The following is an 18071-nucleotide window of genomic DNA, read 5'->3' on the forward strand; positions in this document are numbered from 1 at the left end:
CCCACATACTCTATCGCCATTCTGAATTAGTTTGTTACATGTGTAAGTTATTGAATACTGCTGTAAATACCAGTACGTCTTTTTTTGCACACCAATACCGGTATCATTGATCGAAGGGTGAAAAGTGAAATAGGCCCACACGTATCATTAATAAAATGGCATATACAAAAAGACATTCAACGCCACCATTCAGCAAATTTCTAGTCGTTCCGACCCTTGCCTAACTATTCGTTCAGCTTGCGGTGTTTGTTGTCTATTCAAATTTTCTTCATTTACCTGGGTAGAAAGTTATCACCACCACCTCAATGGATCACTTTTAATTTTCACGAAAAAATCCTTAAACATGGGTCAAGTTTTCATCTGAAAGTTCATGCCGCATCAGAATAAAGAAAGTCGACTGGATGATGGAAATTCCCTGTTTTCTCATAGGGCCACAGGGAACCCAGGAACCGAAACAAACAAACAAACAAACAAACAAACAAACAAACAAACAAATATATAAATGAATGAATGAATGAATGAATGAATGAATGAATGAATGAATGAATGAATGAATGAATGAATGAATGAATGAATGAATGAATGAATGAATGAATGAATGAATGAACAAGTATAGGAACAAATAAAATATTTAAATAAACCAGCAAATAAACAGATACTCATGGAGGTATACTAGATATGGTTTTTTCCTATACCATCACTACAAAAAAAAACAGAAAGAGAAACAGAGAAACGTCTGTAGCACAGAGAAACGAAGATATGCCGATGATAGGCCGGTCAGACATTGACTATTTTATGTTCCAAGTTCCTTTTAAACTTTAACTTGATTTATCTGTTCTCCATTCAATAGAATCTCTGCATGACAATGAGGTTACATTGTAAAGATAGCAACATCGTTTGGAACTCCCCCAAAAACATACATTATAATTACAAGTTTTTTATCGACGTTTGTGGGGATACATGTAAAATAGCATTGCGTGAAATCCATACTAACAAAACAAATATTTTGAAATATCAATCGCAGCAAATTACAACAAAAGTTTAAAAAATTAAGTCCTATTAAGCTCATGCTTAAATTTTATCTCGAATATGCATGCGTCTTCTGTGGCCAATTAAAATATTACCACTGCTCGATCGTTTTGGATGATACGTTTTGTTTCTATCCTTCACACTGAAACATATAAAATATATACAAATCTATCAAAGTAGCATGGTCTTTTACCAGAAAGTACAGCGAGGCGGGCGGCCTTCACGTGAACGGTTAAGGACGCAAGCGTGCATACGTAATCAGTTAAATATCCATAGCAGTGAACACCTCACAACGCCAATCTATAGATTGCACACTTACGTGGCTATTCAATTAGGCGCTTGACAACAGCTTTATTACAGGTAAGATGACCACGTTCATGTCGTCATGAGTGTATATTTTGTGTGCTAGAGTGTATTTTACTCATCGGCCACGTCCAGGTTGCCCGAAGTGAAGGGTTGGCTGGGTTGTGCATGACTGGTGGTTTAATCAATATCGAGTAACTATGGCTGTCGTCAGGTCATTGTTTATCATCAGCCATATCGTACTCAGTTTCCACGTGAACAACGCCACTTTTACACAAATGTAACGCTTGGTGTATACAGCTATACGTATATAAGTAATTGCAATTCAGTACAGAAATAACTACTCAATTTAACAGTTTCAGAAAAAAGTGTATGGCTTCAGGTCGCTAGCAACCATTTGTTTACGGTGTCCTAGGGGAATGCGATCATGACCTTATGAACCTCAGTTCTGCTATAGTTCTCAAGCTTTAAGCCGACCCTTCAAACTCTTGTATTGTGTCAAAGAATAGCAAACGCAGTCAACCATTTGCCAAGTAAGGACACAAAGAGGCAATGTATATTAAAACGTTGGCCTAAATGTGTCAATGTATGAGGATTTAAATCTATTGCCATTGGTCGTTATTGACACCCTAATTCTAGGGTAATAGTTATAATTATTCTTGAATATTACCTATCAACTATCTAAAATTCCTTGTGATTGTCAAATTGTGATGTCCATGTACCAGCCCATGTTGTCATGTAGACGTTTTTTTTCATTGTCACTGGCATTTAATTAATATATACCCATCTTCTAATGGATGTCGTGAATTGAAAGAAGCCCTATACTGCATGTATTAAAAAAGCTAGTGGAACAATACAAGTCAATGGATGTACTTAACACGTACATGCCATCAATAATCAACCCATTCTGTGTCTTAAATCAACACATTAACAACATAATTCCCTTCTGTAGCAGTATTGGAATTTGTCCATCAAGACTTAATCCGTTCTGTAGTAGTGTTGGTATTTGTAATCTAACATGCATACACTTGTATAGAAATGTTGTGAATGTCAGTGTCCATGTTATATATCTATTGTCATACATTCTTCAAGTCACAAGTATATTTATTTTGTAGTGGAGCACAACTCTTTGACTAGCCATCAGTATCTTTATACGCCAATGTTTCTGTTGTCTGCATAACAGCTAGAATGATGAGCAGGTCAAATTTTCTCTTGAAAAGAATTAAGTTTTAATAGTGTTCTTTTGATTTTGGAATACTACATTGTATTACCAGAGAACCAAAGTTTTTTCCCCTCCAAACTACTAACCATTACAATTGTTGTTCTAATTCCATGGAAAGGGTTTTGCTAGTTTTCTAAGTACTTAAAGTGGTCATATGGATGAGGATTGGGTATTTAGTTTGGATTTTTAATTTATAAAACCATTTTATCATGGCTTCCTACTTGAAAAATCAATGTGAAACAACACATATGCCAAGTCTGTGTTTGTAACTTAATAAATTGCAAAAAGCTAAAAAATAAAATAGTTGCTTATCAGTGTTTTGAAAAAAAAGGTATAGATCGAATTGTTATATATAGTGAAGATTATCTAAAAGATTAGATTATCTATTGAGCAAATTTGACAAGAAGTATAAGATTTCTTGCATCATCCACACTACCAAGAAAGTTATCTGTAGCAAGCTATCTTCTCTTTGTCACATATCTGTTGACGTTAAAAAGAAAGACACTTTAAACATAGTAAACTACCAAACACATGCATCACACACTCACTTCCACATCAGCTTCCCTCTGGACATCGTTATAGAATTCCACTTGCAAAGCAGAATGTGTTTAAAAAGCATTCCTGTCATCAGCAGTAGCTATTGTGAATTCAGCTATGTAATAATTGGTGTCATCATCCTATCGTTATGCTGTCTTTGTATTTGGATTGTATTTTCATCTTTTTCCTTGACCAGTCTGAAGACAATTTTATGTGGTTTTATATGCAGACAATAAAGTTAATAATAATAATAATCTTTATTTAGTTTATGAATTGAATTGAATCTATGTACCAGAAATGACTTTTTAATACAGTCTGTATGATCACGAAATATCAACTGTAATCATCTGCCAAATCTACATTCACTTTCTTTACATTCAATTGTATAAGGAAATGTTGATTGACCTAAAAATTCTGATTTTCTTTTTCATTATAGGATAACACAAGAGTTTGAAAGATGTCTGTCAGTGGACTCAGAAGAGACATTGCCAGGCTTCATGCAAGATACAAGGTTCTAGAACAGCAACAGTTCACCTTTGTTAATGCCATGGACAATAACAGAACAGATTCATATGAGAGAACAAAACCTGTACGCAACATTACAATGGTAAGAAGTGTGCTGAAAAGATGCACATAATGTAATGCCAATTACATGTAAATTCTTCGCAGCTAAGATTGGCTTGATTGTGTTCATTGTGTTCTCATTTAGCTCTGATAATATTGCATGCATTGCGGAACTTTAAAAACTGTTACATCACTTTGTGGGTAAAATTGCGTGGATTGAGGATTGAATCTGGTAGAGTACTACTAGCTTAACTTTACATTAACTCACAGTACCATGCTGCTTAGTCCTGAGTGCATATACCCTTCAGTGTATAACATCTCATGAATATTTATTGTGTAATTTGAATATATTATTTCTGGTGACTCCCATGATGCAATGCCCCACCCTATATAGGCACAAGAATAACTTGGTGTTCTTCTGAAATTGTAAGTAATAGGTGATGTAAAAAAAAAATAATCATGAAATGACTCTCCAGAACCCATAGTTTATGAAAATGACTTCATTTCCTGGAGTCTTATGTATTATAATTATGATTTACTTTTACCAGGTGAGAGAGTACATGCAGTGCTGCCATAATGCAACTGAAAAACGAGCACTGAGACAATGGTTAGACCTGCTTAGGGAGTTGGATGATTTCCGTAGGGGAATTGATGAAGCGGGAAAAGTGAATGGCCCCATGGAAAGAGCTATGGATAAATGGAAAGTGTTGTTGAATCCTAATAATGATTTCTCTTCCCTCAGAGCCAGATACCCACACCAAGAGGTATGTATATGGCATTCTTTTTTTGAACTGGAATTGATCTCCCCCCCCCCCCTCACTCTGAGTAAGAGATCCACACAGACACTGTCATTTATTCCAAAATGGACTATCTTAGATTATCATATTACCCAAAATTATCCCCTCTTGTGTTGCCATATGACCCGCTGAAAATTATCTCCTTAATGTTACACACACAGACACAGACACACAGACCTACTCTCTCTCAGAGAAAGAGAGAGAGAGAGAGAGAGAGAGAGAGAGAGAGAGAGAGTGTGTGTGTGTGTGTGTGTGTGTGCAAGTGTGAGTTACTCCCTTTGTGTTTACCGTATATAAGTCAAATTGGCCTCACATATGAACACAATCTAGATTTGTTCCATCTTTTAATGATGACCATGTACTTAGTGTAGTTACATATCTCTTGTAGGTAAATCACCTAAGTTGTGATGACGCTCGTAACTATTATGGAGGAGCTGTGAGTCTTATTCCAACAATTCTGGATTGTATAGATGTTGTACAAGGACAGATAGCTGCCCAGGCTGCATTAGGTACCTGGCCACCAGCACCTAAAGAAGACAGATGTCTATCTAGCAGTGCACAACACCGACGTTCACGTACTGAAGGTATATACATGTACTACAATACTCTTTTATTTTAAAATTATGGATAGTGAACATTACATTTTTAATGAAGACAAAATTACATTATTTGTGCCTATAACCAGTGTTATTGCTAAGGGTGGTAAGTATAGGTAAAATCTACCTGGGTTCCCATGTCATTTTACCTGGGTTCCCAAACAAAAATACTGTATGGGGGAAACACTGACATTTTTACCTCAGTCTCCCTTTCTGTTACTTGGGTTTAGCAAGAAAATCTCCTTACAATTAACTAAGCTATAAAGAATGTCACTGGTATACATGTAGATATACCTACAAATGAATGTAGTGAATCATATACTCACTGTGATGACTATGGAGAGAACACATTGGAAACTTTTCTGTCTAGGTACAGTTATGTATTAAAGGCAAATTGCTGAGTGAATCTTTGATATGAATGAACTAAGTTTTATGATTAACTTCATGTTTCCTTGATGTTTTCTAACTCATCAGTTAATAACATATTTATATACCCTTAGTATTTCTCCCATGTCATTCCCATAAACTCTAGTCCCTTCCATGTCACATTCCACGTTATCCCCTTCCATTCTCAGCTCTGTCACTCCCATTTTATAATTCTCATCAATTTCATTTCCTTCCATATCACACTCCAATTTTCCTTTCTTACAGTATTGCCATCCATGTCACACTCTTCCATGTCATTGCTAGCAGCCCTTCCCATGTCACTATAAGGTTATTCCCCTGAACATTATTCCCATCTGTGCCATTTTATCTTACACCATTTAGTGAATATGAAAGAGAATTCTAACACAGCTCACACCAATGAAAATGTCTACAGAAAATAAGTAATTATAAATCAATTAATTGATTAATATAATTATACAAAAAATAAACAATGGTTCTATTTTCATTAGGTGACTTGAGTCGCTCCCAGTCAGCAATGGACAAAGCAGTGGACACAAAAGATTTAAGTAAGAAAACAACAACAACAACAACAAAAACAACAACAACAACTAAGCAGCCGAGAAAGTTTAGTGGAGGTGGTGTAGGCTACTACAGGAGAACTCTGAATGGTAGAGCTGATCAGGTACAGGTCCGAGGACAAGGCAAGAAGGGTGTCTGGCGTGGTGCCTCCTACGATAAAATCAATCACGCCGACCATAGACGTTTTGTAGATTTGTCTGGTTCTTACATGTAAATAATGTTGACTTGGTCTTACAGGGCAAACTAGGTTACCTTGGCATTACACTCATGGGACATTGTGATTTTTTATATACAGATAAAGACGTTTCCATTTCAACTCCAAGTGAATAATAACAGAGACACCACACAAGCAGCACCTTATACTCAGTCACATTGACGAATGATAAGTACAGCTGCTATTCTTTTACAGTGCAGTACAAACAGGTGTATATCGAAACAAGTATGGACTTCATCATTTCAATGGCTTAATTGTTTACTTTCTTACTGATAAGCAAGATGATTACTTGTCAGCTGTCTACACCCCAACTGTGCACGGTACCTCGTGAGTGAAATGCCAAGGTAACCCCGTTGGCCCTGTAACTGTATATAAAGATGAACAATAAGGACTTTAGGAAAAATAGCCAAGACATGATTGATCAGTTATAAAAATGAGAATGAATAGTCTGCACTTGTCAAATTAATACATTGTAAATAGAACTTTAAAAAAACAACTTATTGTACAGTAGTATTTAAATTTATCATGAAACTATCCAAATTTTAATCTCTTTATTTTTTCTCATAAATAGTAGAAGTTTATATGCCATATATAAGAATATCGTGAATCAAAATGTTGACATTTTCAGTAGATGTACCTTTCATTGTTATAGCAACCACAATCAACCAATCAGAATAGAGAAGAGAATCAACCAATCAGAAAAAGAAAAGAAAAGTACCAGTACTAAGTAAACAGCTGTTTGTCAGTTTTAGATTTGTTTACTCAACTTGATGTTATATATATACAACACATAAAAAATAAACACTGAGCATTCTGGTACATTAAAGGTACATAAATAGAAGTTTTAATTTTTTATTGATATTTCACCGAGTGTAGTTCAACTGTTGATGTACATATATATTAGATAGATAAGCACGTACGTTCACTCACTCAAACTTTGCTTTCTTTACTGTAAAAGTCTGTTGTCAGTTTTACCAAAGACATCTCTCCAGCGTCTTTGGTTTTAAGTTAAGTACTGTATGTGTGTATGCACCTGTACAGGAATTGATATACATGTACATTATATGTCATGCAATAATCCAATATGAAAACTAGCCAATGTATTTACATTTAAAGTGCCTCATGTTAGCTTTTATGTTTACTATCACAGTGAATAAAGCAATGTACAGTTACTGGGTAGATAACATGCAGGCCGAATGTCACATCATGTACTAGGTATGTAGTATACTATAATATGCAGGCCGGATGTCACGTCACATACACATGTGTTATAGAAATAAAGTCACTAAGGACTGAAATAAAATGACTCATACAGACATTATTTACTCTGATTGGCTATTTTCAGTGGTAAATATAAGATTTGTGATGCCACATGCCCTAATTGGTTGATAACATGATTGGTGAAAGTGGTCTCTGATTGGTTGATATTATGATATTGGTGAAAATCATGATCTCTGATTGGTTGGTATGAATGTGAAAGTGATCTCAGATTGGTTGATATGATTTATGAAAATGATCGCTGATTGGTTGGTTCATAGTATGAACGGTGAAAGTGACTTTTGATTGGTTGGTAACATGACTGGTTAGTGATGTATGGATTAAATTTATGGACTCTTTGATTTATTAAAATGATTGACAAGCTCTGAAGATTTGCTTTGAGTTTTGATGACAGTATTGTCCCAAGTTGCTCATATAGCAATTGACAGATATTTCCCTCCCCCAATTTAGTGATGACGCCTTACATGCAATTGTATCGGTTAGCATCAGAACAACTACCAGGGTATTTGGAATGACTCTGAGAGCACTCAATTATTTTGGCACTCACTGTTTCTGAACAGCACTCCTAGTGGCCAAACTACGCAATCTTTTGTCTTTATGCATACTGGACTATGACACATTATGATCATACCATTAATCACGCAAAATTCTCTCATTTGAACATTATGTTTATTTCATAAAATAAACATGTTCCTGGTTACTTTATTGTATAGCTGGTTGTATATTTACAGAAGGTAAAATGGAAGAGAGTTTGTTGTTGTTCACAGATGACCAATCAACAAAGATACCTTTCATCATAGACCCTCCATGGGTTAATGATATATCACAATAAACTTGACATAAAAAGTTAGCATATAAAACTGGCATTGTGACTAACTGTAAAATAGAAAGAAAAACTGACTTTTGAAAGAGTGTTTTCAAATATAACATTTATTGTTGCATTGATGCATTCATATTTGACGAATACTGGTAAACCAACATGTATTGTCACCACGGCAACAGCTCTTGATATACTCACTTACATGTCTATCAGTATCACTATGACAACACAAATGTTGACATTTCTAGTTATCTATAACATTGTTACTATGACAACATAGAGTGGAGATATTCACTCTACCACTGTTACTATGGCAACAGTGTTGACATATCCATTCACTCACTAACACTCTTACTATGACAATACAATGTTGACGTATTCGATCTGAGCCATGATTATTTCTCTATATAGTTAACTGACAAGACCAATCACAGTATACTCAATGTGGTTAATCTACAAGCCAAAGTTTAAATGTTCTATCCCATGATGACGTAACTATATATTGATTATCAGGTGAGACATCTACACCCATTACTTTGCCTTCATGTCCAGCCAATGTCATCAAGGGTGACCAGCCTGGGTGGGCCCATACCTACAATGATAAAGTACACTAAAATTAGTTACAGAGTTAGATACAAGTGTTTGGTTGGTATTGTAAATGCAAAGTAGGTGATCTCATTCAGTGTCAGGGTAGAGTGGGTGATCTCATTCAGTGTCAGGGTAGAGTGAGGAATTCATATAACATATAAAGTAACCTTACCTTTGCTGTGTTGTCATAGGAACTGGTGATAAGAAAATCTCCATTTTGTTCTGAAAAAAAAATGTTAGAAATTAAGGCAAGTCAAATTCTGTCATTGAAAAAAATAATTTTTCATAAAGATTATAACAAGCCTTATGTACTTTGTACTCAAACCACTATCTGCTGGGTTGTATTTTATACGGTACAAGAGTTTTGAATTTTGACTTACTTTGAAAGCGAACTCTTGAAACTAAATTACTGTGTGCTGGTATTGTATACACACACTTTCGTTGTCGTACATCCCAGATTTTGGCAGTGTTGTCTTCACTTCCAGTAGCTATGTGGTATCTACATAAAGATAAAAATATTCACATCAAACAACTGATAAGTGTTTCATCAAAATCCTAATGCACACCTGAAGGACACTGTTATTTTGCTCTGGATAAAGTCTCCAAGGGTCCAACAATCATATCATCTTGATCTTGTATTCTAAAATCCCTAACCCTAATGTCAGTGTCCTTCATTTCTTTATTGAGGCCAGTTTCGCCAAACCAAATCACCCCATTTCTATATCTACTTTTTAAAAACTATCCCTGGTGTTTTTTCATGCACCTATTCATGCTTGCCATGCTTTCTGCTGCATGTTTAGTCATTTTGTCGCAATGTTCTGTTGTGTCATTCCCTGTAATTACTAAATATATAATATTTGTATTGTAGTCTATACAGACAATCTTACCCATTTGGTGAGAAATCAATACCAAGAATTCCTTTCTGATGTCCTTCCATAAACATAACACATCGACCAGTTCTCAAGTCCCATACACGAGCAAAGGCATCCAGACCACTTGATGATGAAAACAACAAGAGAAAAACTAATCAGAAATCAGAAACATACCACACCGACCAGTTTTCACATCTTATACATACCAGGTCAGAGGCATCTAGACTACATGATGACAACAGGTTAAGAAATGTTTACTTAAAGAGATCATTGTGTTGTCATGAATGGTTGAAACTAGGTACTGAAATCCATAGGACATCTCTTCTTTCTCACACCGTGGTGCATAGTGTCACTATATATTACATCTCCTACATATAAGTTATTATGCACATTGTGACATTTGACAACAAACATGGCTGCCATTTGGTTACTGAATTGGTTACAAAGCAAAGCAAAGTGACGTTTATGTCTCATGTATAGTATGTTACCTTTGTGCCGGGTTTAGTTAAAATCAGTTGGTGCATGCCAGAAATATGAGAGTGAACACACACATGTGCAAGGATGGACAGAACTCAATGTAATAGCCCCCTCTGGACGGCTAAAAATACGGGCCTGTATCAAACTTTGTACATGACATGGTAAGATATTTGTGAAGGAGCCACTTCAAAAGACAAAGAAAATAAGAAAGTTTTAATTAAAGTATTTACCCAGTTGTAACAAGCGAACCATCAGATTGAAATGCTATGCAATAGACTGGTTTACTATGTCCTTCCTGGTGGAGAATCTCATCTTGAGCTTCTAGATCCCACAACCTCCATGAACTATCATGACTGGTCAAAAAACAGAAAGTATATCTCAAGTTTTGTATGTTGATATGTTAATTTATGTTAATCACATGAGTTAAGATACAACAATTCTTGGTACCTGAAATAGAATATTACTGCCTAGGCACATCATAGAAATAACGAACATTTGATTTCTTCGTTGACACCGTAACTTCCATTATGTGCGCTTCACATACATTAATATAGGTGCGCATGTGAGAATAAGTCAACCTTCTTGTTCTATTTTGACCCTCCAGCATGAGGTAAAATGCTATTGCAGGTACAGAGAATTGCATACATTTAATCAGAGACCATCTGTGATAGAGGTATCTTCAACACTTCAAATATCTACTATCTTCACTTACACAAAACAAAATAAAATAAACTAATTCTATGTTTTTTGTTGACAGAAAACTGAAAATATCAAGATTTACATATAGATATTGATATAAAATAGTGTTCTCGAATTCATAGGCTAACTTTGTTTCTGGACACCCAGACTTGGTATGCTGTGTTAGAAAGCTACTGTTTGTTGTTCCTAGAAATCTAAACTATGTTCCTAGAAATATGTAAACTTACCATGTTGTTCCTAGAAATCTACCTGAAGGATGATAAGCTATTTGTGAAACTCTGTTGCCATGTCCTTCGATGTCTGCTATTGGTTCATCACTGAAATTAATTCAAATGAATACATAAAACAACAGTGAATAAATCAAACAATTTGATACACCAGTAGTGGAATTAGTTCATATAAGGGTTCCACTTTGTCAAGTTAAAGGCCAGGGTTTCAATCCCAGGTTCTCACATTAGTGTTATCTTATCAGTCGAACCATGAGGATTACATAGAATCACTTTTTTGTTCTTGGCCAACCTTTTCTATATGCATGTTGCTTTGTCAGACAACTGTTTTTCACACCTAATTTTTAATCCTTTTTCAAAGTATTCCTTTAAAGTGTTAAACTGTTTTTGTTGATATGTACAGTTGCCATGGTAATAATTGCAAATATTATATTGGGATTGAAAATAGCGTTCAAAGTGATCACAATTTTACAGAGCCATCAACAGTCTGTTTATAAAGTGAAACAAATCAAATGATGATTACCTGTCTAGAGACCATAACTTGACAGATCCATCAGTAGAACACGATGCCATACAACATGTAGAATTCTGTACACTTAATGTAGCTTGTGGGTGGAAAACAATATTACCAACATTGTGTTTGTGACCTGTAATTACACAATCATATTTCTATATTAATTGTGGACTTTCTGTTTTTACTATTTCATTGTGACTGTGACATGCAATCAAGACTGCAATTTTGAATATAATTTCATGCATTCAATGATTATGTTAATTTTTGACATTTCATTGAGCTAGTGACACATACCCAATAATTATTTTTTTATTTCAATACTTACACTGCAACCTTTACTTGGCAAAATCAAACCCAGTGGTAAATGAAATGAATTTCACTTTTTTTTTCAAATATCATATTTTCTATATTACCTCATAACAATCATTTTATCCAAATGTCAAAAGTATGTATATAAAAATATTTAGTCACATTACAAATTCCACTGTTATAGCTACTTACCATTGAGAGTTCTCACAAGCTCACATTGAGGAATAGACCACAGTTTACATAGACCACTCCTAGAACACAATGATAATTCTGATATCACTAATGATGGTAACAATATCAATGTAAGTTTAATACGGCACTTGACCACACTGTGCTCAAAGCACTTTAAAATCATTACCCTGTGCATGGACCTGGATATGGGTTCTGTGGACAGAGGTTGTATAGCGGAAGCCATACTACTGAGGTCCACAAAACCCATTTCCCGGCCGTAAAGGTTTTATCAATATGCCATGGCACTGAAACATCATTTGAATCATATAAACACACAAATTGTCTTTGAAATAATATTTCATTCATGAAAACATAAAATTAATATAGTGAAAAATTAACAAAGCCAAATCAATAAGCGAATGGATATCAATGAGTGTGCCACTTGTCATATTTTAGCAAAGTGTGCTGGGACGTGATACAGAAAATTGTTGCCTGGGTTCGATGCATGTGCTCTCCATTGAATTGCATTGGAAGTGATACTGGATATATGATAAGATCGTCTACACAATGATTTCATCTTTTAATGCTAGGCAAGACAGTGTACATACAGTTGTACATGTAAGAAACATAAGCGCCAACAGTATAGTCTGTAGTTGAGTAACTAAGTATAACAAATGTACCATAATAGGTCTGTGTTATGGGTGTCAAGTTTTCACACAGAATGTTCCATTGTATAGGAACTTTGGCAAAGGAGCAAGGTATCTAAACATATACAGTACTTACCATGAACTTGTCACAAGAAGTTTACCATTGGGACTAAACTGACAGCTGCTAATTGGTCTTGTATCTCCAATCTGACTACACTGGTTGCTAAGTGACTGAGGAAAATAGATGAATCTAATTAGCTAATGTGATATCATTACATTATGCTATGTGATTGTGTGCATGAGGGTATGTGGATGGGTCTATGTTTGTCAACATATATCATGCAACTATTGTAGCCTTGAATCCATGCTGTGAGGGTGTGTGGATAGTTGTATGTTTGTCAACACATATCATATCAAATCATTGCTGTTCTGTTTTCTTTTCAACAATTCAGACAATCTACTTTACCACAGCTATCAACAATCTGTACGTGGACCAAGAACTTGATAATGTAAGTACATTATATACAATATACCCTGTAACCTATCATGGAGGGCTGTGATATGCTCTGAGACATGGCTTCTATGCTAGTTTACAGATAGTGATCTACATTTGTTCTGCAAATATCTTATACAGTTGTTCACATCATACAAAGACTTGGGAGAGTAAAATATAGCAACTTCACAATGGTAAATTGGAAATGAATGCAATGATTCAATCCATCTACTACAGATCTTGATCACACAATGAAGGGGTGTTTGGCTTTACTGGTATGTGGCTACTGTCTTGATAATGGGAAATGTGGTATAATTGTGCCATAGTTGTTATTTCGGTGTTTTCTCCTTGGGGTGCACTAACAACAGACATTAACAATGCATAATTAAATCATTGTGTTATCTAGGTCCCTTGTAGATGGATCAAACTATCATGTTCATTTCCAATTTACTGTTTCACAAACTATAATATTGATTCTTGGAACCATATATAAACCATTCTCCATACAAAGACTTACTCTAATAAATCTGTGTAGTTCTTGTCTTTTAGCATTTTTCTGTGAATCTGGTATCTGTTTATAATTTCTAGCTTCTTCTAGTCTTGCCTCAGCCCTGTAAAAGTGTAATCAACACAATTATTATTCAGTATTATTTCATACAGCTTTCATGAGGCACTTTGGAAAAAAATATCCTGAAAGGAAAACAGATGGATGTAATGTTTGAACTTACAAGCAAAAACTAACAAGGTAAAGACACACAGACGGTATCACAGACACACACACAGTGCCACACAGACACACACAGACACACACAAACACACACACACATACATACATACATACATACATACATACATACATACATACATACATACATACATACATACATACATACATACATACATAATGATACATACATACATACAGACAGACACACATATCCTCATCTCATTGTCAGTATATTACTAACCCAGGAGATATAATTGTCCTTACCTAGGCAGTGAGTACTCTGCTATCCAGTATCTAGCTTTCTTCAATCCCGGTGGCCCTTCATGGTACCATGTCTTCTGTTCATACTGAAATGTGAAATCATAATTCATCATGTTTATAACAGTTTATGTCTATGTACATCATAATAGTGCCCATGACCTAAAGTAAAATATTCCATGAATTGCTATAAAATGAATGTAGACCAAACTCTGTGAATGCAGCGGGACTGAAGCATCTTCATAAGAGAATGAAAACCAAAAGATTATTATCTGTGCTGGGATAAAGGACTTTTACTTTGATGTGATAAAATCTAGAGCCTAATGTTATGATCACACAGTGTCTTGGTCCATACAAAATAATTCAGCTCTTACATGTAGTTTGCTAAATTTCTTTCTTATCTCAGTATCTGACTAAATATTTACAATGTACAGTGCCCTTGTGACAATATTGTTGATGGGTATATAGGAAATTTTGATTTCAAAGCACTCACCTGTTTCTCTTCAACTTTAGCTGGTTCTTTCTTGTCTACGAGAGTGTGTCCTTCTCCTAGACTGGCAAGAAGTTGTCTGAGACGTTCTCGTCTGTCGGCAGGTCCTTCACCAAATAAACCTGTGTATACCAAAGGGGGACTTTCATAGTTACATACATGACTTAAAACATTGCCTTTTATCTGTGGGCCCTTCAACAACAAGTAAACCTGTTTTACATTGGAAATTTAATCTTTATACCTTGTCTGTAGGCCACTCATTGAATAAACTGTATTCAAGAAACAATCTACATTTATGTCTTGTTTCTGACACATTAGTTTCTTCAATGATATCTGCAGTCCTTCACCAATAACAGTTTGTGATTAGAGTGAAAACCTGTACATGTTTCTGGGATAAGTTTTTAATTACCCAGAACCCTGTATGCAGGCCATTCATGACTAAAATCAGTATCTTCACATTAAATACTAAAGTAGTCATTCACAGAGCAGTCAATGGAACTACAGCAATGACCCTTAACAGAAAATACACAATTTAAGTACATACGTTGTCTTGGTAACCTTAATACAAGTATCACACTGAGTTGTATTTGTGAATGTTCATGTGAAATTACGCCAGTACTTACATATGGGTTCTCCTAGTTCTCTCAGTTTTATCTTCACCTCAGCATCATCAGTAGATACAAGAATTTGCCTGGCCTGAAAAGTTTGCCACAAAATAAATAAATTGAGACATCATAAAATTGATGACAATGTTTCATTTTAATTACTCTATCTAGGGGTGAAGTTTTAGTTACACATGAAATAAATAAATAGAAATTTCAAAATGTGTACATGGTACATATACATTCACTCAATGGGTACTGAGACTTTCTTAGGCAATTAATACTAATAACAATGTTTATACCACATATACCTGTAAGACAAGTTGAACATATTCAAGCAAAATATATGTGATTTATGCCATGGTTATTCTATGTCAGGACAACACATGTCTATGTCATTGGTTTATGCAGTGTTTGAAATAGGAATCAAAGCATTAAGAACTAAGTCATTATTTTCCTCATATCATTTGTTCTCTCTTAATTTAAGCTTGTGCAGATATAATTATATTCTTTTCAATACAGCTATTTATCTTAATTCAGCCAGAAAATACTCTTGATATATGGGTTTGTCACTACTAGTACTCTTCAATTTGTAGTGACACGTCTCTTATATCTTACTTGTATTTTCCTTTGCTGACATAGAAAAATATCAGGGAATATTACATGTGTAGTATCCACTGGTATGATGTAAATGTATCATACAGTCCATGTGCAAGAGAGTACCAGGACTGCATGACCACATCAACTGACTTGACTTGATCATCAAAGTACACATCATCATTATTATGTCATGCTGTAACCATGGAAATAGGATTAATCATCTCACCCTTTTCCTTCTCTCAAATTCAGCTAGAACTTCTTCTCGCTGGGCATTGACGTGTTCCTCTAAATCAAAGTGATCTCCTTCATAAATAAAGAAAAAGATATTTCAATGGTTTAGATACTTTCTATTATATTGATTGTATCACTTGTAAATGTTCAATGACCTCCACCACCGTTGCCAAAAATGTTTCATTTTTACATTGACACTGAACAACAGTGTTGAGGGTCAAGAATTACATGTAGTTTGAAAGCTTTGTGTATTTTCAATATTTTGACAATAAACATTTCAGAATATTGCTATAAACTAGATTATAAATATGCTTAGGACTATGTTCAATTTTAGAATAGGTGGGATAGGTTGAGTTTTTATTTTATTTTATTAATTTTTTTCTGTGTGTCTAGTTCAGGTTTTCCAAATGGTCTCTGTTGTTTATTTCTTCCTATCAGATGTACATGTACAGCCATTACAGATTGGAAGAACGGTTTTAGAGTGTCTTTTTAAGTTCATGACAGTTTCTGCATCCACTATTTCTCATGAGACTGCACAATTTTTTGCAATTTTTCTTGAATACATAAAAAAATGTTTAGGGTCGGCAGTGAAATCTAGGTGGGGATCGGGTAACCGGAACCAAACAATTATTTTTTTTAGACCATAATTAGATTGTATTTATTTTCTGAGATACCAAGTTAAATAAATTATTGCAAGCCTCACAGCAAATTGCAGTAATTTGTGACTGAGAGATATCAGAAAAGAAAAGGTAAAATGGAGGCAGTTCAAGGGAAATTTGATAATTCTTAACATCTGAAACCAAAATCTAAAACATTACAATTTCTCTTTATTTATCTGAGCATTAGTATGTTAAATTTCAGAATGATATGTCAATTTTTGATGAACTAAGTAATGTAGTATTAAAGGTCAGTAATGTCTTATATGTGTAACATTAAAATGCACTTACCTTCTGTGATATTGATATTTCCACTTTCTAGTCCAATTTTCAAAAAATCATCTACGTTGTCTCTGATTTGACCCTGTAAACTGCCATAATGGACTTTCTGTCTTTTGACACTGAATGGTGCTTCATCATCTGACATTGTTAAAAGAGACCTGACAAGAAAAACACAAGGCAAATGACTCTGGCTGAATAAATGCATAGAAAACACGAAACACAGTATTTTGTTTTATTATCATAAATTTAATGAAAAATAAATCAAAGTGAGAATGCTAGATAATCATAGATTGACTGTGGTTGAATGCACTTTGTTGTTGTTGACATTTACTCCTATCACTGGGACCAGGAGGGACAAATAGCTGTATTTCAAGCTTTCTGATATTATTTTCTGTTTTTCTCTACATTTCAAATAAAGTTTTAAATAAATCCCACTATATAATATATAATGTTCATAACTAAGCTATGGTGTGATTCATTGTGAAAGCCTTGTTTCATCCACATAGACTGGACGCAGTTTCACAACAGAAGGCAGTCTCCCCTCATACAACATTGATCCATGATTATCGTGGATTGAGATCCATGATGATTACTTGTATTTATATACATACGAATATCAACAAACCGTCACACACTGCAAACGTATGCTACACGTTTTCAGCCATTGGAAACAACACTTGCATGACTTGAGGTTACGTGTACAAATCAAACTTATAACTCAATGAATTGCTTATATTAGTCAAATGTTTTATTACAGTCCCTCTATCTGGGAACTTTGGTTTTTATATACGAGATCACGATCGAGTCCAGTGCGCAACATGCAACAGTCAGCTGGTCATGCTCATGGCATGGCACGCAACCCATAAATAACCACATGCTGAACTATGGGTCCGTGGACACCA

The 18071-nt window shown here is 34.8% G+C and overlaps 2 protein-coding genes across 2 annotated transcripts; one reads left to right on the top strand and one right to left on the bottom strand.

The window, feature by feature from the left end:
* The first annotated feature begins 1268 nt into the window (after positions 1-1268).
* Positions 1269-7526, top strand: LOC144441067 (sperm acrosome-associated protein 9-like). The gene is made up of 5 exons (XM_078130588.1): positions 1269-1389; positions 3528-3698; positions 4204-4419; positions 4841-5036; positions 5945-7526. The coding sequence occupies exons 2-5, from the start codon at positions 3549-3551 to the stop codon at positions 6226-6228; spliced, it is 846 nt and encodes a 281-aa protein (XP_077986714.1). The 5' UTR covers positions 1269-1389; positions 3528-3548; the 3' UTR covers positions 6229-7526.
* Positions 7527-8203: 677 nt separating this feature from the next.
* LOC144440898 (U4/U6 small nuclear ribonucleoprotein Prp4-like) lies at positions 8204-17323 on the bottom strand. The gene is made up of 15 exons (XM_078130345.1): positions 17179-17323; positions 16227-16303; positions 15422-15494; positions 14802-14920; positions 14315-14397; positions 13841-13934; positions 12967-13061; positions 12205-12263; positions 11713-11836; positions 11190-11279; positions 10494-10616; positions 9802-9909; positions 9295-9413; positions 9087-9136; positions 8204-8918 (listed from the first exon to the last, which is right to left on the bottom strand). Exons 1-15 carry the CDS (start codon positions 17312-17314, stop codon positions 8775-8777), a joined length of 1494 nt encoding a protein of 497 aa, XP_077986471.1. The 5' UTR covers positions 17315-17323; the 3' UTR covers positions 8204-8774.
* Between the last annotated feature and the right edge of the window lie 748 nt (positions 17324-18071).

This window comes from Glandiceps talaboti, chromosome 10 (assembly GCF_964340395.1).
Source record: "Glandiceps talaboti chromosome 10, keGlaTala1.1, whole genome shotgun sequence".
Classification (NCBI taxonomy): domain Eukaryota; kingdom Metazoa; phylum Hemichordata; class Enteropneusta; family Spengelidae; genus Glandiceps; species Glandiceps talaboti.